This window comes from Nyctereutes procyonoides, unplaced genomic scaffold, assembly GCF_905146905.1.
Source record: "Nyctereutes procyonoides isolate TBG_1078 unplaced genomic scaffold, NYPRO_anot_genome, whole genome shotgun sequence".
In the NCBI taxonomy this organism is placed as follows: domain Eukaryota; kingdom Metazoa; phylum Chordata; class Mammalia; order Carnivora; family Canidae; genus Nyctereutes; species Nyctereutes procyonoides.
In genome coordinates, this window is record NW_026575029.1 from 4027393 (window position 1) to 4053118 (window position 25726).

At 36.0% G+C, this 25726-nt stretch overlaps 1 protein-coding gene across 4 annotated transcripts in view; it reads left to right on the forward strand.

The window, feature by feature from the left end:
* CFAP97 (cilia and flagella associated protein 97) overlaps nt 1-24042 on the forward strand; it is a 36697-nt gene extending 12655 nt beyond the window's left edge. For all 4 annotated transcript variants that reach the window (XM_055315735.1, XM_055315734.1, XM_055315736.1 and 1 more), the window contains exons 3-5: nt 9999-10267; nt 18127-18277; nt 19418-24042. In XM_055315735.1, coding sequence (XP_055171710.1) covers nt 9999-10267; nt 18127-18277; nt 19418-19545 — 548 coding nt within the window. In that variant the 3' untranslated portion in view covers nt 19546-24042. The remainder of the gene's footprint in view (nt 1-9998; nt 10268-18126; nt 18278-19417) is intronic.
* The last annotated feature ends 1684 nt before the right edge of the window (nt 24043-25726 follow it).

Below are 25726 nucleotides of genomic sequence, written 5' to 3' on the forward strand. Positions count from 1 at the left end.
TTTAGAAAATGGAGGAGTATTTTATGCCCTTTTCAGTTAATTTTAGATATTCTTTGATGCCACACCAAGATTCCACAGGTATTAGTTTCTTAAATGTTAGTTACAATGTGAAATTTGAGACTAATTGATTCATAGTCTATTATTTTATAACTTGATTTATTTTATAACTGATTTTTTTTAAGATTTTATTTATTTATTCATGAGAGACACAGATTGAGAGAGAGGTAGAGACACAGGCAGAGGGAGAAGCAGGCTACCTGCCAGGAGCCTGATGTGGGACTCGATCTCAGACCCCGGGATCATGCCGGGAGCCAAAGGTGGACTCTCAACCGCTGCACCACCCAGGTGTCTCTAATCTTACATTTTGAATGTGTCTTTTACTCTTGTATGGTTTTGTAACAGGATGTGTAGGTTATTTGGAAAATACTGGTCCATTGAGCTTACAAATGATGTATTTCATAATACATTATATAGAAATTATAGTTGTTAATATCATTACCAGTCTCATCAGAAGGCTTTTGAGCTTTCAAACTCAAGTTTTCCAAAACTTAAAATTTTTACTAAAACACTCAGATTTTATTATCACCAAAAATACTGTCAGTTGTTTTCCTTGAAATTGACAGAAATGATTAATTTTATTTTTTTAATTTTTAAAGGAATCTCTCTACCCAATGTGGAACTTGAACTCACAACCCTGAGATCAAGAGTCACAGCTCTATAAACTGAGCCAGCCAGACACCCTGACAGAATTGTTTTTAAAAATTATATTTGTAATACAAAATTGCAAAGTATTTGAAATTAAATCATGAAAATTTATCTGATGAGATAGTGCAGACTAATGCTTTATATTAATAATGTACATCTTAATATATTTGCTTTTTTCCTTCTGTGTTATTTCTAGTGCTTCATTGTTCTTAATTTCTAATATGATTTATACATGTTTAAAAGTAGCAGCCTGGGCAGCCCGGGTGGCTCAGTGGTTTAGCGCCGCCTTCAGCCCAGGATGTGATCCTGGAGACCCCGGACCAAGTCCCACGTTGGGCTCCCTGCATAGAGCCTGTTTCTGCCTCTGCCTGTGTCTCTGCCTCTCTCTCCCCCTGTTTCTCATGAATAAATAAATAAAATCTTTAAAAAATAAAAAAATAAAATAAAAATAAAAGTAGCAGTCTAACATTTGACATATTAAATATCATAAGATTTTCTTTAAGGGTGCACCTAGGTGGCTCAGTTTATTAAGCATTAGCTTCTTGATTTTGGTTCCAGGTACCATCTCAAGGTTATGAATGATTTGGAGCCCTCGGTGTGGAGTCTGCTTGTCCTTTTCTCTGCTCCTACCCACCCCACCCCCACGTGTGCACGTGAGCTCTCTCTCTCAAATAAATAAATTAAAATCTTTAAAAATTTTTTTCTTCAAAATTAGGTTGAAAGCAAGTACAAATGGATATTGAAAAATATACAGAAAATTAATGAAAATGCATAATAAGACTTGCAAGTTTTGTGTTTTTTTTAATACTATTTGACTAAATTATAATTTGCATTTAAGGGTCCACCCTCCGTTTTTTATTTTTGTAAGTACTTTTTGATTCCATTATAAGGGCCACTCTATCCTAGGAATGAGTGTGAGGGGACACATCCAATAAAAAGCTTCTTTTAGGAAGAGAACACCTGACTCTTTTGGAATTGTCAGATTTTAAAAAGCCATCTAATGGAAAATAGTTTGTGATATCTGAGTTTTTTGTTTAGGACTATTAATGATCATCTCTTTGGATTAGGATGATTTTGGATGCATTCCTAATGAAACAATGTTTCTCACCTAACAAGAATTCCAGAGGTAGACCAGGCTTGAGGGCTGACCACTTCAATGGCTCAAAAATATCCTCAGGGACCCAGGTTCTACCACTGTGTTCCCCCAGCTGTGGTGTTGATGTCATTCTTATGCCAGTAGGAGATGGCTGCAGCAATTTTTAGTATTCACATCCAGACATGAGAATGTCCAGAGAAAGGGAAACCATCTCTTCCCTTGGCTCTCTCAGAATGGAGGAAACTTTGAAGAAGCACTCTCAACTGACTCCCGTATGTCTCATTGCCCAGAATTGAGTAATATTCCTACTTGTATGATGCTCAGTGCAAGAAGAATAGGATTATTATGGACCAGTCAGACTCACCCTGAAGTTAGAGGTGGAAATCAGGAGAAGGGAGGTCAGCTTCCCCTTAAGGACAGGGCTTCATGGGAAAGAGATAAGTAGGTGTTTTTAAAAGAGAGTGGGGAGATTTGTTAAGAAATAGGAAGGAGGAAAGTAGAAATGTATGTTAATTGAGCAACCAACTTTGTCTACTAGGCCAGAGTTTCTCAACTGCATTGCATATAGGAACACCTAGGTGGCTCAGTTGGTTGTTAAGCATAAGACTCAATTTTGGGTCAGGTCAGGATCTCGGTCATGTCATCAAGCCCCACATCTAGCTCTGTGCTGAGCAAGGAGCCTGCTTAAGATACTCTATGTCCATTTCCCTCTCTTTCCAAAAAAAAAAAAAAATTGCATACAAGTCGCTTAGCCTCTTAAAATGCAGATTCTACTTCATTAAATCCAGAGCTCTAGGAGCTACATTTCTAGTCAGCCCGGTGGTGATACTAATGCTGATTCAAGAACCATAGTGTTGAGTTTCAAGACACTAAATATCTATTTTGTTTGACTGAAAATAAATACAGGTATCCCTCATTATCCTAATTCATTTTTGAAAATTAGTTGGATATGGAAAGCCTAAATATTTTTCCCATCCAAAAATCCCTAAACAGTTTGTCCAAGTCTAATTGAAGCACTGAAATACTGTTTCAACACAAACCAAGCCAAATATAGAAGGAAAATTTATTCGTACTTCTGCACACTAGGGAGCCCTGATCTGATCTGAGTGACCTGATTGTAAGTACTGCTCAGAGCTTGTTTTTTTTTTTTTTCTCAGAGCTTTTAAAGGCATAGGAACAAAGGTGGCATTTTGCTACTTGGTAGTACATCTGTTACTGAAGTCCTTAATATAACAATCCATAAAAATTTCTTTATAACAGCAAAAGATTTTAAACACTAATTATAGCTATTGGTTTATTGCATAAAGCATTTCTTTGTTTAGTTTTTCAAAATTGTTCTTGCTTGATTGACCCACTGTTTTTCAAATCAAAGAATATTTTCGTAAGTTTTCATTGTTTTCCCCCAAAAATTAAACCACTGGACCTGGTGAGAGGGAGATGGGTGCTTGGCCAAGCCATTCCTTTTTTGCATTCATTTCTCAGTACACTTTATCACTTTCAACTTCTTCTCTATGGGCCGTTGTAGGCCTCTATGGCTCAACTAATCTCTTCACAACCTTTTCCACAACGTGAAGAAGACAGTGGTGATAGTGCGTAACACATCTTAAAAATTATAAGCAGGAGATGTGATCCTATCAGAAAACAGCTAAGGTAGGAATACAGCATACTCTACACCCTCTCAGCTTAAACACTGTTACCATATTAAGTGCAAAGATACATTAGAACAGTTTATTGTTTTGAGTAAAAAAAAAATTAGTTATTAGAGCCAAGTATTGGGCCAGAATTCAGATGGTGAGGGATGGTTGTACAGCTAACAATGTTAATGTTATTTATCAGTTTAAGATAACTTGTTAACAAGTTTGTAAATTTGAACTATAAAACATTAAGCCTTTGAAACAAAGGTTAATCAAAGAATGTAAAATCAGGTATCCCAATTATAGGCCAGATTATTGAATTTGGTTACTTACATAGTAAGTTGAAGAAAATTCAAGAAGTGGAATCAGAAGACTTTTGGCTTCTAGTTGCTATCCATGTGACTGTAGACAAACAGTAACTCTTTTGTGCCCCAGTTTCTTCATCTGTAGGATGAGGCAGCTGATAATAGGTTGCTAAAGTATATTCTAAACTCAGAGTTCTGGGCTTCTGTGAAAATTGTCTGAAGATTAGTGTAAACTAACATTATTAGGTATTTAACTTTATCTGATATCTGACTTTCAAGTAGATCTTGAAAGTTTAGTAGAATTTCTAAGTATTGTAGCCTCTTTTAGCTCAATAAGATTGCTGATTTGGGGGACTTCCCACCCTCACCCCAAGCCTGCCTTTGCTATATAAATGTTGAAAAGATGTGGTTAGAATTAGTGCTTTAGCCTTGGGCTGTAAAGCACTGAATAGGCAAGCAGAGAGGATGTTTTAAAAATGGAGTAGTGGAGTAAACAAAACTTTACTTGGATTATGTCATGAGTCTCATATTTGGAGAAATAAATTGACATGACTAGATTTGAAGGTATGTCTCATTCATTGTATAGGTACGATTAAGTCAGTTTAGGAAGAATCTAGAGGGCAAAATAGATGCATTTTAGAAATGTACCCCCTAAAATTTTACAACCTTGATTCTGTATGAAATAGACACATCATTAGAGACATATTCTGAGAAGAAAAACTAATATGAGAAAGAAATGAGATTAAGGAAGCACTGATGAGTAAAGAAAGTGATTAAACTTAACTACTAACCTGACACCACCAATACAGGAGGGCATGAAGCGAAGTGCCTAATTCGAGGGGAGGGTATGGACCCTGTTCCACTCCATAAAGAAGAGGCTGCCTTCCTGAGTTTGGCTCCTACCCTATCCTTCCTAGCAGCACATCCTATCCTTTTTACTGGCAGGCTACAGCAAACAGGATTCGATTAGGTGAGTAGGAAATCTCAGATATCCTCAACTCACTACTAATGTGTTACTCAACTTTTGAGAAAAGCTAAAATCAACAGAGGCACCAGACTTACAGATAAAGAACTTAATCTTGAAATAGGACTCAGTGATTTTAGAGAGGAGCTGCAAGGACAACATTATTTCCACTGATAAAACTAAGGCATGATTTGCCTCTTACATTCTCCTGTCACATGTGCATAGTGGATTTTCCAGAGGCTGCACTACAATGACAGCACACTACAGTGAATTCAGAAGCAGATGTGAGGATCCAGCAGTCTTCTATTAAGCCAGGCATTAAATACTTGAAAAAGTACTAAACTCTGCCATTATTCTAATTTTTTGTTTTTTTATAAAAAAAGATGTTAACATATCGGTCTATTATTTTCAGACGAATTAATATCTTTAAATTTTTTTAAAAAAGATTTTATTTATTTATTCATGAGAGACACAGAGAAAGAAAGAGGCAGAGACACAGGTAGAGGGAGAAGCAGGTTCCATGCAGGGAATCTGATGTGGGATTTGATCCCGGGTCTCCAGGATCATGTCCTGGGCCAAAGGCGGCGCTAAACTGCTGAGCCACCAGGGCTGCCCAATATCTTTAAATTTTTTTTACTTTTAATTTCTAACGTGGTAAATACTGATAAATGTAACTCACATAAACATTCTTTGGGGTCCTCAGTAATCTTTAGGTATGTACAAAAAGGGTCCTGAGACCAAGAAATGTAAGAACTTCTAGGAGAGTAGAATTAGAATATTTCATTTGCAGTGTATTAGAAATAAAAAGTTTAATAACGTCAGTCTTTCTAAAGGAGTAAAAATGGGAAAAAATAACAAAAAAAAATTTAAAAAAAGGAAAATTGTAGAAAGAGGTCAAACAGTATAAGTAGATGGTTTTAACCTATTAGATGATATTATCAGAGCATCTTTGTAAGAATGTAAATCAAATCAATTTAAAAGACATTTTAAATAGTATAGGAAGAACAAAAATAAAGGCTTGAAAAAAGATAAGCAATGCAGGTAATAACAAGGAGAAAATAGAAGTATCAAAGTAGAATTCAACATGTGAAAAACACAAAAGGAACAGAGAATTGTTTTACTTTAATAAGCTGACCAAAATGAACAGCCATTGATTTGAAATGTGTGATAAAAAGCAAAACAGAACTAGATCATGAAATGGGTAAAGCCATAATCACTAGAAAACTGATCAATAATTACATTAAACACACCAAAATTAACTGCCTATGCATGGTCCATAGGTGATTTTGTCTGTTAACACAATATTTTTTTTAGTGATGAAATGCCAGTTACTGTTCCTCCAAAACAAATTACCCCAACATTTGGGGTATGGAGAGACTCAGACAGGGCTGACTTGACAGCATGGACTGGAGTCACCTGAGTGCTGGTTTATTGTCATGTCAGATGTCTGGGATTGTGACTTAAAGACCAGGACTGCTAAGCAGAGGGCCCATGTGTGGCTTCTCCATGTGTTGTGGCTTCTTCACATATGGCTGCCTTAGCCAGATTTCTTAACAGGATGGCCCAGGGCTCCAAGTACAGTGTTCAAGGAAACAAGGTAGAAACCTCATCACCTTTTATGACCTAGCCTCAGAATGTGACATGTCAGTCACATAGCATCATTTCTTCCATAGTATATTAGTTTAAACAGTTGATAAACCTTCCCAGACTTAAGAAGGAGGGACACATATCCTCCATCCTAATAGAAGGACTGTCACGTAGTTTATGGATAGGTTTCACAACTTCTTCAACCTGTGACCACACATTGATTTACATTCCTTCAGAGGCAAAAACAGTCCCCCTTTCCAAAGATCCCATTGCCAGCCTGGCCCTGCCCCACCCAACCTTGCTGTCCAGGGTCTAAACCAGGTCCAGGTGCAGCTGGACCTCTTCACTCATGGTTTCTCAGTCATACCTCTTTGAGTATTTGGATGGTTTTCTGCAAGGAGAGGTTAGGAAGGAGTAATATATTTTTGAGCCATGTAAGCCCTAGTTCTTTTATGTTCTCTATATTTTGACTAATCAGTTCCCTTTTTTTAAAGCTTATTGCTCTCCTCTTTCTTTATTATAGATAAAATAAGCCATTGATCCTTTCAGCATTCTGCATGGATATCTATTTAGCCAAATCTACCGGTGGCAGGTGTTTTTCCCATTTTCCTTGTCACCACAGCTAACAGTTTTGCTAAAATGCTGCCATTTCATCCTCTATATCAATAGTTTCCTCCAGACCCTTCCAGTTCTGCTGCCACCTGGTCTCAAAGCTAGTACCATGTATTTTAGATTTTTGTTACAGTAGTACCCTAACTCCTGGTACCAGATTTTGTATTAGTTACTATTCCTCCGATAACAAAATATAAAACTTTGTAAAGATTTGTAAAGCAGCAAACTAGGATTACTCAGAAGACTAGGATCGTAATGCCTGCTACACATGGCCCTTTTATGTGGTTTGATCTCCTCACGGCGTGGCATTTATGTGGTTTGATCTCACGGTGTGGCAGCCTCTAGCTAGTCCAATACAGAGGATGGCTCAGGGCCCCAAGCACAAGTCCTCCAGCAAACCAGGTGGGACGGTGGGGGGCGGCTGCATCTCCTCCTTTGCCCAGCCTAGAAAATCACACTTCTGGCTGTGTCATTTTGGTCCACACAGTCACAAACCTGCCCAGATGCAAAGAAAGGGGTCCAGAACAATGGCACAGAATTTCTCATCTGATAGGTCGTTTATAAAGAAGGAAAAGAAATCTAGTAAATTTGATTGTTATTCCTTGAATTGTAGCCTCTCAACTACAAATGTTGGATTTTTTTCTTTAAACCTTTAAAAAATAACTGATCCCATTGATTTTTGTTTGTTTTTTTTAATATACAGGGATCATGAATATGCCTACAGGATGGATTTTATTAAAAGAACTAATATTATATGAGACGTAATATAAGGACATAATATGGCCTGGAATAAAATTTCCTGTGATAACATAACATGTAAATGTTTAAAATACTGTCTGTCTCACTAGCCTAGGTGAAAGTAAGGCTGATACCTCTAATGATTTGTGTTAGATGACTGATTCAGTAAGTGGCTCTAGTGATGATGGGCATGACTCGGAAATACTGTAAATAGTTGGGACAAAATTGTTTCATTAAAGAAAATTAGGAAAAACAATGTTTCTTAAATATGTGAATTTAAATGTATACGTATGTATTTATATAAATGTTTGTATTCCTGAAAGTTTTCTCAAGTTAAAAATTTTTTTAGATCTTAAGTGAAAAATTTTTTTTAGATCTTTTAGATCAAATACTAAAAGATCAAGTATTTGAGGTTGCCTCATATTAAAGCAAACTTTTTTTTTTTTTTTAAGATTTTATCTATTTATTCATGATAGAGAGTCAGAGACACAGGCAGAGGGAGGAGCAGGCTCCATGCAGGGAGTCTGACATGAGACTCCATCCTGAGACTCCAGGATCACGCCCTGGGCGGAAGGCAGGCGCTTAAACCGCTGAGCCACCCAGGCTGCCCTAAAGCATACTTTAGAAGCAAAGCAAAGCAATGTTTGGTATCAGTATATAAGCCCTCCATATACTTTTTACGTCATGGAAAGTTAGAGAGCTTTTTTTTTTTTTTATGGTATATTTTTCTATTGGAGTTCGATTTGGAGAATCCTTTTTTTTTTAAATGAATTAGATTGAACTTCCTTTATTTCTTTGCTGTTGCCTTATTTTACTTCTAAAAACTTTGTTAAAAATACCATTAGGAAAAAAAAAATACCATTAGGGGGGATCCCTGGGTGGCACAGCGGTTTAGCGCCTGCCTTTGGCCCAGGGCACGATCCTGGAGACCCGGGATCGAGTCCCACGTCGGGCTCCCAGTGCATGGAGCCTGCTTCTCCCTCTGCCTATGTCTCTGCCTCTCTCTCTCTCTCTCTCTATGTGACTATCATAAATAAAAAAAAATTAAAAAAAATACCATTAGGAAAATAGTTTTGAATTCCCTTTAAAATTTAGTTTTAAAGGCTTTCATTTGCGACTAAATTTAATCTAGAAACTTTACTGAAGTCTATAAAATGTGCATTTCTTGGAAGCAAGATAATTTTGTACAGGTCACCTCTATCTTTCTAAATGGTGTTCTTCAGGTTTCACCATTAACTGGTATGATTTTCAACAAATTACTAGCCATTAATTCCCTCACTTTTCCTATCAGCAACTCTTTTAATTTTTTTTTTAAGTTTCTGTTATCTTTGATAGTCTTTTAAACCTTGTTCAAATGATTTAACTTTTCTACACCAGTTACATTTTAAAATTGTGGTTAAAAATGTCTCTTCCCCTTATACCACTGTGCTTTTAACAGCATAAAACACTAAACAAGTAAAAGAATTAAAGATGCTCAGGTAAAAACAAGTAACAGTTACTTTAAAAAATATGTCAAAAACAAATGTTCTAGTCAGTTAATCTGATATTATGTACTCATCTTTAGTACAGAGTTAAGCTGAAACATTGAGCAGGCTTAATTAATATTTATAGAAACTTTTAGCAAATGCTTAGTAATAATTGTGACTTACTAAAAATTATTACAGAACTTTAAAAATTAAGCATGTTAATGAAATTTCATTTGATAATCATGTGCAAAATATTGTTTTTTAAATTTTTATATGATGTATTCATTTTGGCTTATGTTTAATTAGGAATAAAATATTTTACCTTTACTGTAGAAGTATTTGTTTTCATGTTAATACTAAGACCATAAAGTATTTTCAGATTAGGTTGAAAGTTTCAGAATATTCCAGATTTGTTTTTGCCAGTTTTTAACCCTTGTTTCCATCAGTCATTGTTGAGGACATTTTATATTTTAGGTATGCCTTCCAACTAACAAAAACTATCTAAATTGAAGAATTAATGTATTTATGCACTCAACCAGAGGTTTCTAACCTCCCCAACTACTAAGCTGCCTCAGGGAAACAAAATGGACGTGACAAGGACATTTTCCACAAATTATACCTGTTTTAGAACTTGTATCATCTACATCTGTTATTAAAATATTTTCACTGTTTAGTATATAGCTTTTTTTCCCAAAGAAGCTGACAGAACATAAAACTCTAAGCTGCCTCTGATTTTCTCTTTACATAGTTGTAGTCTGGATGCCATTAACACTATTGCATATATACCTTTTCATGAACTAATACTGTTTTTAAGAGTTAAGTGTCAGCACATAGCATCATTTTGCTGTGTTTCTTATTTAGTCATTTTTCCTTTTCTTGTTCTCTTCTTAGCTTTTCTGCAATTAGATAAAAAAGGACCACAAAAACATCACTTTGATCAGCCTTCAGTAGCACCAAGGAAAAACTACTCTTTCACAAGAGAGGAGGTGAGACAGATTGATAGGGAAAATCAGAGGCTTTTGAAAGAACTCTCAAGACAGGCTGAAAAATCAGGAAGCAAAAGTACGATTCCTAGAAGATCTATTGTTCATCCCCCTAAGTTATATCATAGTGCCCTCAACAGACAGAGGGAACAACAAAGGATTGAAAGAGAAAATTTGGTAAGTAACTAAAATTTTTTAGTCATCAAAAAAAATGAACTGTAATGATTTGTAAGGCCAACTTCTAGGAAACCAGATACAGTCATTTTTTCAAATTTAATTATTTAAAAGTAAGTATAGATAAGTATGGTATGGAATAAATACATAATGAGCTATGAGCTGGAAGTACAGTATGTGCCCTTTTTCATCATCAAACTATATTTTAGGGGAACATTAGATAAAGACACTGAAAACTCTCTTATTTGGCTAGGTGTGTTAAGTCAGACAATAGTATAGGAAATGCCAAGGGTCAGGTATGTGTATCTTCTGTGAGGTATTCAGTCACTAGCTAATCTGTTTCACTGTATTGTATCCTTGTTGGTCTGCTACTTGAATGTATGAAAGACATTGATTATTAAAAATCATAAAGCTACTCTTCAGTTTTCTAAGGGATATATAGACTGTTGAAAATCTTTACATTAAGAACTATTCTTCATAGTATATCATTTTCTTCATAAAATTGCATTCATAATAATTGCTGGTGTTTACTGGGCTCTAAACTAAATGCCATTGTCCTGAGCATCTCCAAATATTAGCTTACTGAATCCTGACAGTACTTCTTTCTGATGGGTGCTGTTCTTCCCTGTCTTCCTGAGGGAGTAACAGACTGAAGGGGAGAGGTAATGAGCCCAGGGACACAGAGCTCATGAGTAAAGGGCTGAGCCAAGACTTTAAACACAGGTGGGGGGATCCCTGGGTGGCGCAGCGGTTTGGCGCCTGCCTTTGGCCCAGGGCGCGATCCTGGAGACCCGGGATCGAATCCCACGTTGGGCTCCCGGTGCATGGAGCCTGCTTCTCCCTCTGCCTATGTCTCTGCCTCTCTCTCTTTCTCTGTGTGACTATCATAAATAAATAAAAATTAAAAAAAAAAAAACTCACATTTAAAAAAAAAATAAAATAAAATAAACACAGGTGGTAGTGCCTTAGATTAAAATCAGACCCTATGGGCAGCACCGGTGGCTCAGCGGTTTAGTGCTGCCTGCAGCCCAGGGCATGATCCTGGAGACCCGGGATCGAGTCCCACATCGGGCTTCCTGCATGGAGTTTGCTTCTCCCTCTGCCTGTGTTGTGTCTCTGCTTCTCTCTCTCTGACTCTGTCTCTCATGAATAAATAAATAAAATCTTAAAAATAAATATCAGACCCTAATAAACACATAAATTCAGAGCTGAAATAATTGGTAAAACTGTTATTAAGATGACTGAAACAGTGTCCAGAATTCATCCCCATCATTCTCATCACTAGTACAGTCCTGTTTGACCATGTGCCTACTCCAGCTTGCACCAACTCTTGTAAAAGTTGTTATCACCATCACTATTTCAAGAGGTGGGAAGCTGGAAGGCCTATTTACAAAAAAACAGTAAAGTCTTAAACCTTCAGGAGGGTTACCCTGCATGTGGGAACGAGTAGGAAACAGCAAGGCAAGTTGAAATGAGGTTGGTGGGTAGTGAGCAGCAGGCTAGCTTTCTGCATATTATGACTATAGCAGTTTTTTCAAAATTCATTCATGTTTTTGAAAATTTGAAATTATGTCATAAACATTTGGGTTTACCTTGTCTACTTTTACTCTTCCACAGGACTCTGGAGCCTATTTTATTTAATAAGCAATTATATAGTATATACTAGTTTACAAATTTTAGGTCATTTAATCCTCATAGCAATCTGATAACATAGTTATTGTTGGGATCCCTGGGTGGCGCAGCGGTTTGGCGCCTGCCTTTGGCCCGGGGCGCGATCCTGGAGACCCGGGATCGAATCCCACGTCAGGCTCCCGGTGCATGGAGCCTGCTCTCCCTCTGCCTGTGTCTCTGCCTCTCTCTCTCTCTCTGTATGACTATCGTAAATAAATAAAAAAAATTAAAAAAAAAAGAATGTTTAAAAAAAAAAAACATAGTTATTGTTGTAATGGAGGAGAAAATGAGACACTGAGTGGGACACAGGGTCTTGTTCAAGGTCAGACAACTAGCAGGTAGCAGAAGCATATGCAAGTAACCTAGCTTTGGGGTTATTTTTTTGTTGTTATTTAACAGCTTTTTGAGATCTAATACACATACTGTAACCACGGAAGGTATAAAATTCAGTGGGTTCTGGTGTAATCTTAAGTTATAGTAAAACGTATAAAAATTGTAAAATTTGTAAAATTTGCTATTTTAACTTATGTAAGTCAGTCAGTTCAGCACCATCAGTATTTCTAAAACTCTTTTCATCACCCATATGGAAACCCTGTACCTATTAATAATAACTCTCTTTTCCCCCCTTCCCCTCAAGTAACCTGTGCTTTCTGTGTCTATGAATTTGCCTATTCTAGGTTTCATATAAATGGAATAATAACAATATTTGTTGTTTTATGTTGGGCTTATTTCACATAGCGTAATGTTTTAACAGTTCATTCATGTTGTAGCCCGTATCCGAGCCTCATTCCTTTTTCTGGCTGAATAATATTCCATTATATGTATGCACCATATTTTGAACATGCATTCATCTGTCGATGGACACTTGAGTGATTTCCACCTTTTGGCTACTTGTGAGTAATTTTGTAGTGAACACTGATGTATAAGTATCTGTTCAAGTCCCTGCTTTCAGTTCCTGTGAGTGCATACCTAAGAGTGAAATTGCCAGATCATATGGTAATTCTGTGTTTGTCTTTTTGAGGAAACTGGGTTTATTTTTGAACAGTTGAAACCATTAATATATAGTGGCTATCCTATATGACTAGAATGAAACCTGTTAGCAGCTTCTGTTTACAGCTACTGTCATCCCTCAAATCAGGTGTACATTTCAGCTCTTTAAATAAACAGTGGAAAATTACTACTGTTTTATTCTTTTTACTTTGCATGCTTAGTAGTTTGTATGTGTGAGCAATAATTTTTCCCATTTGATAGTAAGATCTTAATTGGTGTACTTGAGACCAGTAGAAATATAATGTGAGCCCACGTGTGTGATTTATAATTTTCTGGTAGTCATATTAAGAAGGTCAACCTACCAAATCCTTATTTAGATCCACATTAACTCAAATAGCTCCTCTGTATGAGCTGATACTCTTTTATTTTTTTATTTTTTTTTAAGATTTTATTTATTCATGAGAGACACAGAGAAGCAGAGACGTAGGCAGAGGGAGAAGCAGACTCCATGCAGGTAGCCTGTTGTGGGATTCGATCCCAGATCCTGGGATCATGACCTGAGCCAAAGGCAGATACTCAACTGCTGAGCCACCCAGGCATCCCTGATACTCTTTTTAATGTGTACTGACCTGTTCATAAACTTACCCATGCATGCACACACACGTACACACACACAAGCATTTTTTTATGTGTCAGATGTGCTGTACAAGCAGGGTCCATTCCTTTAAATGTTTATGATTTGTATTCCTTCATTTACTCCATCTCTAGTGATAGAGACCAGTGCAGATGGCTGACAGGCATGATGACTAAAGCAGTTCTGTTTCAGTACTAACAATAGCTAACAAGCTATCCAGGGGCTGTTTAGATGACAACTCAAGACAAAGAAATAGTTCTATGATTGGTAGGTAGAAAAGGAGAGCAGAGATACTGTAAAGAAGTGAATGTGCTGTGCTTTTTCTGGTAAGGTTCACAATCTTTTTTTTTATTTTTTTTTTATTTTTTATTTTTATTCATGATAGATACAGAGAGAGAGAGAGAGGCAGAGACACAGGCAGAGGGAGAAGCAGGCTCCATGCAGGGAGCCTGATGTGGGACTCGATCCTGGATCTCCAGGACCAGGCCCTCGGCTGAAGGTGGCGCTAAACCACTGAGCCACCGGGGCTGCCCAAGGTTCACAATCTTCATTATATGTTTCAAGAGGCAAATAATTACCTTTCCTTCTCATTCACAAGGGAAATAAATAAGGAATAAAGAATAAGTTTTATCCAATAGAGGGCGTGCTTGCTACATAAAGACTCAGAACTTGTTAATTTCCAGAAGGAGGACTCATTCTTTAATTCATGAATTTTGAAATATTCTTGTTAAAGCATACTTCCTTATCTTCACTTCAATATAATATGAATCTTATTTTCATGAAAGAGCACCAGAATAATCTTCGCAGAAGGCAAGGGGGTCAGGTCAGTGAGGGTAGTTAGTTTATATTTCACTTTACTGTCTAAACGAAATGAGATTATTTCAGTTATTTTAAATGTACATCAGTTTCCTGAGCTGTGAAAGAAGAGAGTGAAGAGTAATTGAAGCAAGATCAGGAAGAGACATAAGATTCCTGAAGGAATCTGTTTAGAGTCTAGAGTTCAAATGGAGCTAATGTTTTAATTTTTTTTTTTACTTTCTGAAAATATATATGCATATACACATATTACATGTATGTAATTTGTCAATTTTAAATTCAGAGAAATAAAAATATGTAGACAATAAAGTAGAACATAATCTTTCCACTCAGGAGTTCCTCTGTTAAAATATATATATTTTTTAATATTTTTAAAATAAAAGTAATGGGGGATCCCTGGGTGGCTCAGTGGTTTGGCGCCTGCCTTTGACCCAGGGCGGGCGATCCTGGAGTCCCGGGATCGAGTCCCGCGTCGGGCTCCCGGCATGGAGCCTGCTTCTCCCTCCTCCTGTGTCTCTGCCTCTCTCTCTCTCTCCCTCCCTCTCTCTCTCTCTCTCTCATGAATAAATAAATAAATCTTTTAAAAAATAAAAGTAATGCATATATAAATTGAGAAGAATCAGACCATTCTTTTTTTTTTTTTTAAAGATTTTATTTATTTATTCATGAGAGACAGGAGAGAGAGACAGAGACACAGGCAGAGGGAGAAGCAGGCTCCATGCAGGGAGCCTGACGTGGGACTCAATCCTGGGTCTCCAGGATCATACCCTGGGCCCAAGGTGGCACTAAACCGCTGAGCCACTGGGGCTGCCCAATTCAGACCATTCTTAAAAACATTAAATGAAAAAATCCCCCTTCCATCTTTTGTTCTTTGCTAGTCCAGAAGAGGAACTTGAGACTTCTTAAATAGAAAGCAATTTAAAGGGAGAGTGAGGGATCCCTGGGTGGCGCAGCGGTTTGGCGCCTGCCTTTGGCCCAGGGCGCGATCCTGGAGACCCGGGATCGAGTCCCATGTCGGGCTCCTGGTGCATGGAGCCTGCTTCTCCCTCTGCCTGTGTCTCTGCCTCTCTCTCTCTCTCTCTCTCTCTCTCTCTCTCTGTGACTATCATAAATAAATAAATTAAAAAAAATTTAAAGGGAGAGTGATATGTTGTCACAAAAAGATGAAAATTTATAGTATATCCCATCTCTATTGTAAGGATTCAGGTGTGTGTGTTCATTAATCAGTACTTTAGCTCTAAGATCTTGAAATCATTTCTAGTTCACTCAGTCTGGTTTTCCTCCTTCTCTGGTTATTGTGTGTGTCTCCTTTCATAGAGGAAAAGCTAATGATAACTAAGTAGGACTTTAGTTGTAGAAAAATAAGAACAGTCCTGGTTTTCCCTGACTGTAGAAGGCTTGTTACTCTTTAATGTCCTTCAGGGTCTTTGCTTTATCACTTCAGAAACAATAAAGCACCTCTCCTCTGTTGACCACTGCAGAAATAACATATTATTCATTCATTTGCCTTAACTTTTCTATTTCCAAAGAGGACAGGATTTAAGCTGTGTTAGCTTTCTTTCCAAAAAGAATACTTCTCAAATAGAAAGGAAATATTCGGATAAAGTATTTTGGGATTCATTGTTAGAATCTTATTTGAGTAGCAGTTCTAAGATTTTGTAAGCCACAAATTGGAATATAAGTAACCATTCTTACCATTTCTCAATTGATGAGATATTTGTTTAATGTCTACTATGAACTATGTAAAGATGCTGGAAAGAATATAAAAATATATATAAAATATTGCTCTGTCATATAATTTATAAATTTAGCTAGGAAGGTAATTCTATTGCATATCAACTGGAAAATATACAAAACAGTTTTCTTTTTTTTTTTTTAATTTTTTTTTTTTAATTTTTATTTATTTATGATAGTCACACAGAGAGAGAGAGGCAGAGACACAGGCAGAGGGAGAAGCAGGCTCCATGCACCGGGAGCCCGACGTGGGATTCGATCCCGGGTCTCCAGGATCGCACCCTGGGCCAAAGGCAGGCGCTAAACCGCTGCGCCACCCAGGGATCCCAAAACAGTTTTCTTTTTATAAAACAGTTTTAATGATAGCATCAGTATTTAATAACCGTGTGCCAGATACTGTGAACAATCTATATGTATTATCTCACTTACTGCTTAAAACTAACGCTTGAAGATTATTTCGTTGTTAATATCCATATCAAGTCATGTTGTCTCTAATCACTGGCAGAGCCAAGGTTTAAATCCAGGTCTTTCTGACCAGATAACTTACATTTTTGGTCACTCTAGTACAAGTGTTAAAATATTTGAACTGTCATTTTTAAGTTTTACCTAGAAGTTCTTAACTATTGACTCAATTTAAATGTGTTTTTTTTTTCTTTAAGATTCTATTTATTCATGAGAGAGAGAGAGAGAGAGAGAGAGGGCAGAGACATAGGCAGAGAGAAGCAGGCCCCATGCAAGGAACCGAAGTGGGACTCTATCCCAGGACTCCAGGATCACACCTTGGGCTAAAGGCAGATGCTCAACCACTGAGCCACCCAGGCATCCTGAAAATGTTGATTTATTTTAAGGTTTATACTATAATCAGTACTTCATATTTTGATAGTCTATAAGCAAGAGCTATTTCTACTTGACATCATCTCTTAGCTTTTGCTTAGCTTGTTACAGTCCTAGGAGACACACAAACTGATACATAACATGATATGTTTCATGTGGTTTGGGTAGCATTGATACCTCTCTTATTTCCAAGTTTCTGTATATAAACTTGGGTACTGACATATCAGGACAACAGAATGGGTTTATTCTTTGCCTTATTGTCACATTATTTCAAAAGTGATTTTGATCATAATTACTTTATATGTTTTCATATGGTATTAAGAAAGTGATTTAAAATCCTTATTTCATAAATTTCAAATTATATCAAGTATTTGCCTATTTAACACTAATTTGGAGGGATATCTGTATGCACTCTTAATGTTTATCACAGTATTATTTATAGTAACTAAACTATAGAAGTAGCCCAAGTGTCCACTGTTAGTTGAATGGATAAAAAAGATGTGGTGTATATATAGTGGAATATTATTCAGCCATTAAAAGGAATGAAATCTTGCCATTTGCAACAATGTAGATGGATCTAGAGAGTATATTGCTAAGTGAAGTCAGAAAGACAAATACTATATGATTTCAGTCATATGTGGAATTTAATAAAGAAAATAAACAAAGGAAAAAAAGACAAGAAAAAAAACAGATGGCAGGATCCCTGGGTGGCTCAGCGGTTTGGTGCCAGCCTTCGGCTCAGGGAGTGATCCTTGAGTCTGGGGATCGAGTCCCACATCAGGCTCCTTGCATGGAGCCTGCTTCTCGCTCTGCCTGTGTCTCTGCCTCTCTCTCTCTCTCTCTCATGAATATATAAATAAAATCTTAAAAAAAAAAAAAAGAACCAAAAAAACAGATGGCTACCAGAAGGGAGGTGGGGAGATGGATGAAATAGGTGAAGAGGAGATTAAGAGTACATTTATCATGATGAGCACATGAATAACGTATAAAATTGATGAATCACTATATTGTACACCTGAAACTAATAGAACACTGTATTAACTATACAGGAATTAAATTTTTTAAAAAAGTATTTGCCTTTTTAAAAACTTACTGCTGCTATTTTACTAAGTTATTACTATAACTTACTGTTTATTGATACTTACCTAACATTGACTTTCAAATTGATTGTCTTTAAATGAAGGCTTTATTGAAAAGGCTTGAAGCTGTGAAACCAACAGTTGGTATGAAACGCTCTGAACAGCTGATGGACTATCATCGCAATATGGGTTATCTCAGTTCATTACCGTCCTCAAGAAGAGTGAGATCAACTCTTGGCCAGTATAGCCCCTTGAGTAAGCATATTCAGAATTATTTTGTACTTATGTTTGTGTTTTGGACAGAGTTTAAAATAGATGACTTCTGGAATGCATTCTGTTATTTTTCATTGGCATGCTTTGTCTTGTTCACTTAATTTCAGTCTTCACTTACAGCTTATAATGGCCGCTTAGGAAAGAAGGAGATAAAACTATTGAAAATATCAGTAGTGTCTTCAATAATGGAGAGACTTAATTTCATTACATTTATTAAAGGAAGAAATGAGTAGATAATGCTGTTTAAAAGTTGTTGAAACATTTCCCCAACCAGTTAAGATTATTGGTAGTATCTTCCAGCCCTTATATGTACTTTGTCTTCCTCACTGGATAACTAAAACAGGAATTCATCTGTTGCGTTCTCAGATATAATCCCTCTTAACATTTGATCTCTGATCAGCACACACCCAGCTGGTGATGTATCCCAAAGAATGTAATATGCAGTGGCCACTGAGTGCTAGGGTATGGGACACACAGAAAGGCGAGACATTCTTATGTACAGAAGTCTGTGCTGCCACTTCATGTGTGCATTCTAAACTACAAAAAAGAGAAGCCAATATTAGAGGAAAGTTGGAGCCACTTAAAATGTCCCAACTTCCCAGTGCTCATGTGAGTCTTACATGCTCATGTGACTGGTAATTCCATTCATTCATTTCATTCTTCAAGCATCACTTCCTTGGTATAGTTAGTGGCTAAGATATGGTCTTGTTCCAGTAATTCATACTTATTAGCACTATGCCTTGAATGTGGTAAATTATTTGTTGAATAAATTTATAAATGTATAATAAATTTATAAATGTATAATAAATTTATAAATTTATACAGAGTTTTCTTTTTGTTTTTTCACTTGAATCATTTGAACAGCTTTTTAAAACCTTTATTCTCATCCCAAACCTGTTGAATCAAAATCCCCTACTATAGGGTCTGGGCATGTTTATTAAAATATTTTTAATTTCCACAAGGAATTCTGAGGTGCATTCCTGGTTGAGAATTACATTAGACTAGTAAAAATGCATGTGAGATAGGGGAGAAAATTTTATCCTGGACTTTAGGAGAGGATGTTTATCAGGTGATGATGTATGTATTTAGTTTAAATAAAGTTATTTCTTCATATCTTTTCAGGAGGAGCTTCTAGAACATCCAGTGCTACCAGTGGTCTCAGTTGTAAGAGTGAGCGACCAGTTTTTGACACATCCAGTGGCCTGTTGCTAAGACCTAAGCCCCCTAATGTTCGTACGGCTTGGTTATAAAAACTTTTTACTTTAAGCATTGTTCATCCAGTTCTTATTGAAGTGCTCTTGTATATTACTATAATTCTCTGTGTAAACATCTCTAATTTAAGATCTAAAACGACTTGTAATTTTATTGTAATTCAGTGCAAAATTGTTTTCAAAAAGGCAATTTAATGTAAAATCAGTGTTTCCTATGAGGATGTATTTCTGTGAGGTATATATGTATTTGATAGAGAAATGGTAGTATACATGTATATTTTCTCAGCATAGAAATTGACTCAGCTCTTATCCTGACAAAACAGTTGTGATAATATCACTGCACTTTGGACCCAAGAAGTTAACTATATTCTTGTTTTATGTGTTTTTTTTATAAGCTTTAAACCATGAGCATAGCTCCTAAATTTGACTTTGTTTTCACTTTGCTCTAGAATTTAGGTGGTATAACTCATAATTTGATTGTAAGACTTGATCATACACTTTCTTATTATGAAACAAAACTTGAAATTTGTTTTCATTGGTGGAACTGATTTAGATTTGTTGAGCAGATTGAAAGAAGCTTGTACTAGGGCAGTCCTTGTGATTCACCAAAGGCATGTACTACCTCTGTATAAGTGTGCTGAGTTAGATCTTAAAAATGTGATCAGCCATTCCAGACCATTTCAGACTGTGAGTATTTGAAAGTTCAACTAGGAAGACCCTCTTTCATATTCTTACACATTCAGGTAAAATACCACTAATGATTCTGAGAAATGAGGTAGACTTTGGAGCTATAGTCCACTACATTATAAATAGGTTGGCCAAGGACCAGATCACCGTAAGCAAAAGCAAATATTTGTTGAGCAAAATAACATCACCAGTTTGAAAAGCCAAGAAGCAAATCCTGATTTATGTCAGAACAGTGTTTTAAGTGATACTGTTAACAGTTGTGTTATGTTTAGTGTTTACTGTATTAAGAGAGAAGATAAATAAGAAAGAAATGGTCTTGAAGCTTTAGAAATTCCAACTACTGTTTTTAAGGGCTGAGGAAGAAACAAAATATGAATGGTAAAGGGAGAAATATTACACATTTGTGGAGGCTACTTTAAATGTCATCTAATTTTATTGTTTGGTTTGGGGTTTTGGGTTGAATCTTGGAAGTACCATTTTTGCCAATCCCATTTTTGAAATCCTAGTAATTAATCTTCATGGGATTAGTAATGGTGAATAGGGTGTCAGAGTTGACTTCTGAAATTAGAGTATTTTTCTGTCAGTCTCTGGGCTGTCATTTCGTACAACAAAGTGTATCTCAGTTGTGATTGCTTCTGTTGTCTTAGTCATCACTTGTTCATTACGGCCTTTTCATTGTACCTTTAGAATGTATCAGAAAGTTTCCATATTAAATGCTGAATCTTTTTTTAATAGGAATTCTTGATCAGTAGCCACAATATTTGTTGTTTTATTTTTCCAGATTAGCTCAAGCGTTATTGCATGTTTGCTGAACTTACCTTTCTCACCACCTTGGGCAGTAAACCAAACTGCATTTTGCTAACTATCAGTTCAGAATTTCTTGGTCTTAAGTTGATATTGATAGATTTTGTCTAGGATAGGGCCTGTAAAGTGTGGGAACAGTGCTGTTAAAGAAAACTCATGTGAACACAGCCTGGCTATGAGGGTTTTTTTTTTTTTTTTGCTGCTTTCTTTATGCTGTGATGTTCATTCATTGTTATTTGATGCTCTGTTCTTGTGACCAAGTTCTTAGATCTTTTAGTGCTCTGCTTTATTTATTAACATTAGTTATACTAAACCCAAGGGTATTTTGTTTGGTTGTGTTTTTAGCTTACTGCACTTTTGATGTTTGTATAATATAGCTTATCTTTAAGAAGAGATAAGATAATGCTGAATTTAAAACTCAGCATTTGGACATCTGCCTGATACTGTAAGCCAGTTTTTAAAAATTGAGTTTTAAGTTGTTAGGGAAATATATATATATATATGAAAACTTGAGAACCTTTTATGTTCATAATGACATTAGTCTCTTAATATATTTTATACAGCCTTTGCTGTCCTATGTCAGTGTATAACACATAATTTTATAGATAAAGCTATACTTTGATTTTAGATACTAATTTAATGCCTTTAGTTTTTACAGCTTTGACCAGGGCGGGGAGGTGGGGGTTTCATCTAAGTATTGCTGATAGCAGGGATTCAACTTGGGAAGAACAACAATACTCTTTTCAAAGCAAAATTTACAATTCTGTTGTAATTATTACTCTATATGGTAAGTAAAAATAGAAGAATAGGAGTTGAATATGCTATTCTCTGATTAAGTCAAGGTACTTGGAAGTTGTTAACGGTTTAAGGGATGCTTTTATGAAGGAATCATAAGTATACTGTTTTCATTTTCAAGAACTTTAAAAAGGTAAAGGATCATCTAGCACTACTATATATTTAGTTCACTTGGACCTAATGGATATACTTTGAAGATTTACGTCTGCAACTAGAAATTATACTAATCCAAGATCTAAAATTATTAGGCAAGATTCTTATTGAGAATTATTTTCGTATCTGTCAAATGCTAAACTAATGTTGCCTCCATTTTAATAAGATGTTATGAAGGATTTTGAACTATTATTTCCTAAGGGATAACTGTTATCTCACACTTTCCCTACTTTTTTCAATCTCCATTAAAAAACTGCATTCTTGGCTACTACAAATAAAATTTTTCTGGTCTGCTTTTAAATGTAGTGTAACGCAGTTGTTTTCAAACCATTAACCCCAATGTCTAAAAAGTGGATATCTAGACAACTTTAAAAAGAGGTCATTGTGATGCTTGTGTGCTTCTCATCTTCAGATTCAAATACTGCACACTATGAAAAGTATGACCAATATAAAGTTGGAGATACAAGTTGAATTTATTACATTTTAATTAAATTCATTAAATGTTTACTATTTTAAATGCCAAAAATCTTAAGCTATGCCTTATTGTATACCATCCTAAAAAATGTTTATAATGGTAATGGCTACTTTATTTCCATGAATAAAATTAGTAGTAAACTTAAAAATCCACATCTTTTTTTTTAATTTCCCAATATGTTATGTATTTTAGGCCTGAAGAATTAGCTTGACATAGTGAAGAAAGAAATAAAAGAATTAAAGATAACTTAGTTTTGATACTATACCCCATCTCTCAAATGAATTTTCCTTTATTATCCCGTAAGTGTCAAATGCATTTTCTTTTTCCCATTTTAAAAATTAGAATAATAATTTTATGTGCCTCACAAGCCTAAGAATTAGAATGAAGTTGGAAGGAGGATATTAGCTATTTATATCTTTGAAAGTATGACATTTATATGGGAAAGAGTTTGCTTATAATTACATTGTTGGTCATCATCTCTTCAAACCATATCCATCTAATTTGTTCTCTAAACCTGCTTTGATGGTGCGTTGGATACTCTTACAGCCTCATGGAATGTTTTTTTTTTCCAAGTGTCCACATGAGCATTTCATATGCATCATGAGTGATAAGAAATACCCTTTTTAAAACTCTGTGCTAAACATCAGTTTAGAAAATTTTTTGATGAGGGTTTAATAATGATGCCATTGAAGTAAATCACTGAGTAGTTCCAGCAGTAGTATATTGAACTCCCAACTTCGAACTTCAAGGGTGCTTATAGCAAATAAGATTACATCATAGCAGAAAGTTTTATTGAATTTTAAAATTCTGGTGACTATTTTTTAAGACACTGGGAGATATTTTTGGGATGATACAGTCTTCATATTCTGAGCTTCTTTCAAAGTTTGCTTTGTAAGTTTGGGTAAGTTGCACTATTTGTTCTAGATGATGTTTTTAAGGTTTTATTTACTATTTTACAAAGTAAAACTTAAGAGGTAACATGTCATTAGTTTACTTTAACGAGACATGGGGTTTTTTCCTAGGAACCTAGTTTCACATCTGCTATTAAAAAAATTAAGATAGTCCCCAAAAAACTATTGAAAACCATGGTTCCAAATTCTTCCACTAATTTATATTATTACAATGATGGCCTTCACCAAAAATCACATTTATTTCATGTATTGGAAATTATAACTGAACTCCAAGTTTGAAGTATGCTTTGTGGGTTTTTTTCTTTATTTCATTCTTAGAATGTTTTATTTCATGAGGTAAATACCTAGTACTAAGTAAATATATCTTCTTTGCATGTAGTTATGTATACTGACTAGAAAAACCTAAATCCACCATTAACTTGAGAAGATTTAATTTTATTTTGGGGAATGTGAGAGGGAAATGAGAATGGCCTTCCAAAGATAAATGTACACTTCATATATTGTTACAAAGCAAACATCTGCGTCACCACTAACCAGATCCAGAGTTGGAATATTGCCAGGACTCACAAGATCCCTGGGGACTCCCTCCTCATCATAATGCTTTTTGTCTGCCAAAAGGTAACTACTATCTAAACTTCTAATACCCTTGTGTAGTTTTGCCTGTTTTTTATTGTCATACAAATAGAATTGTGTTTGCCTGCTTTTGCTGAACATACTTGTTTCTGACATTCTTTCAAGTGTTGCATGTAGCTGTAATTCATTTGCTCTCATTTCTGTATAATATTCTAGCGTATGACTATACCAGTATTTATCCATTCTGTGGTTGATGGACCTTTGAGGCGGTTTCCAGGTTTTTGGTTATTACAAGTAATGCTAACATGAAGATTTTCTGTAGATGTGTCTTAATTACGTGTACGTGCATTTGGTTGGCACGTACTTAGGAATGGAATTGTTGGGTTATAGAGTTCATGTAGTTAGAGTTTTCCAGCACAAGTGTACGAGTACTCTCCCAACAGAAGTGTACTAACTAGTTCCTGTTGCTCCATGTCCTCATTAACAGTGTTGGTCGTTTCAGGTTAACCATTTGGGTGGGTGCACCGTGTTATCTCGTGATTTAGTCACACTCCTCTGATGAATAATGAGATTAAACACCTTTTCATGTTTATTGGCCATTGGGATATCTTTTGTGGAAGTGCCTTTGCAAGCTTTTTGCCTATTTTCCTATGGGTTGACTGTCCTTTTCTTATTGATTTGTACGTGTGGGAACATGTACATGTTATGGATATAGTACAATCCCAGTGTGAGTTATGTTAGAAATATTTTCTCCCAGTCTGGCTTGCTTTTTCACTATAAATGATGTCTGTGAACAGAAATGCTTAATTTTACTTTAGTCTACTTTATCAATATTATCATAGTACTTTTTTAAAGATTTTATTTATTTATTCACAAGAGACACACACAGAGAGAGGCAGAGACACAGAGGGAGAAGCAGGCTCCATACAGGGAACCCAACATGGGACTCGATCCTGGGTCTCCAGGATCACGCCCTGGGCTGAAGGCGGCGCTAAATCGCTGAGCCACCAGGGCTGCCCTAATATTGGATTTTATGAAATTTTCATTTACAAAGTGCATGATGATATTCTTTTTTTTTTTTTTTGCATGATGATATTCTTTTATGCTATTTTCCAGAAGTTTTGTCTTTCATATTTAGTTAGGCCATTCACTTGGCATTATTGATTGTCTCTTTTTCATGAATGATGCCATTACCTAAATTACTGGCTTCCAGCTTTATTCTTCGGACTTAATTTGCTATTGCTTTTCTAATTCCTTGAAATAGATGTGCAGTTTACTGATTTTGAGCTTTTTTTAAAGTAAACTCTGTGCCCAATGTGAGGCTCAAGCTCACAACCCCAAGATTGAGAGTTGCATGCTCTCCCGTCACCCAGACCCCAACCTTTCTCCTTTTCCAGTAGATGCATTGAAGGCTGTAAATTTCTTCTGAGCATAGCTTTAGCTGTTTCCCACAGTTTGAATAGCATGGTATTTTTATTTTCATTAAGTGCAAAATATTTTCAAGTTTCCACTATGATTTCTACTTTTAACCCATGGACTCTTTAAAATATATATACTTAAGAGAGAGCATGCCCGTGAGCATGGTGGAGATGGATGGAGGTGGGGACAAGGAGAGGGAGAATTTTAAGGTTCCATCACGCTCAGTGCGGAGCCCAACAGGAGGCTCAATCACACAACCCTAAAATCATGACCTGAGCTGAAATTGAGTTAGATGTGTAACTGACTGAGCCAGCCAGGCGCTCCTAGAATATATTGTTAATAGAATGTTTTAAAGTGGGCAGCCCCTGTGGTGCAGCGGTTTAGCGCCACCTGCAGCCTGAGG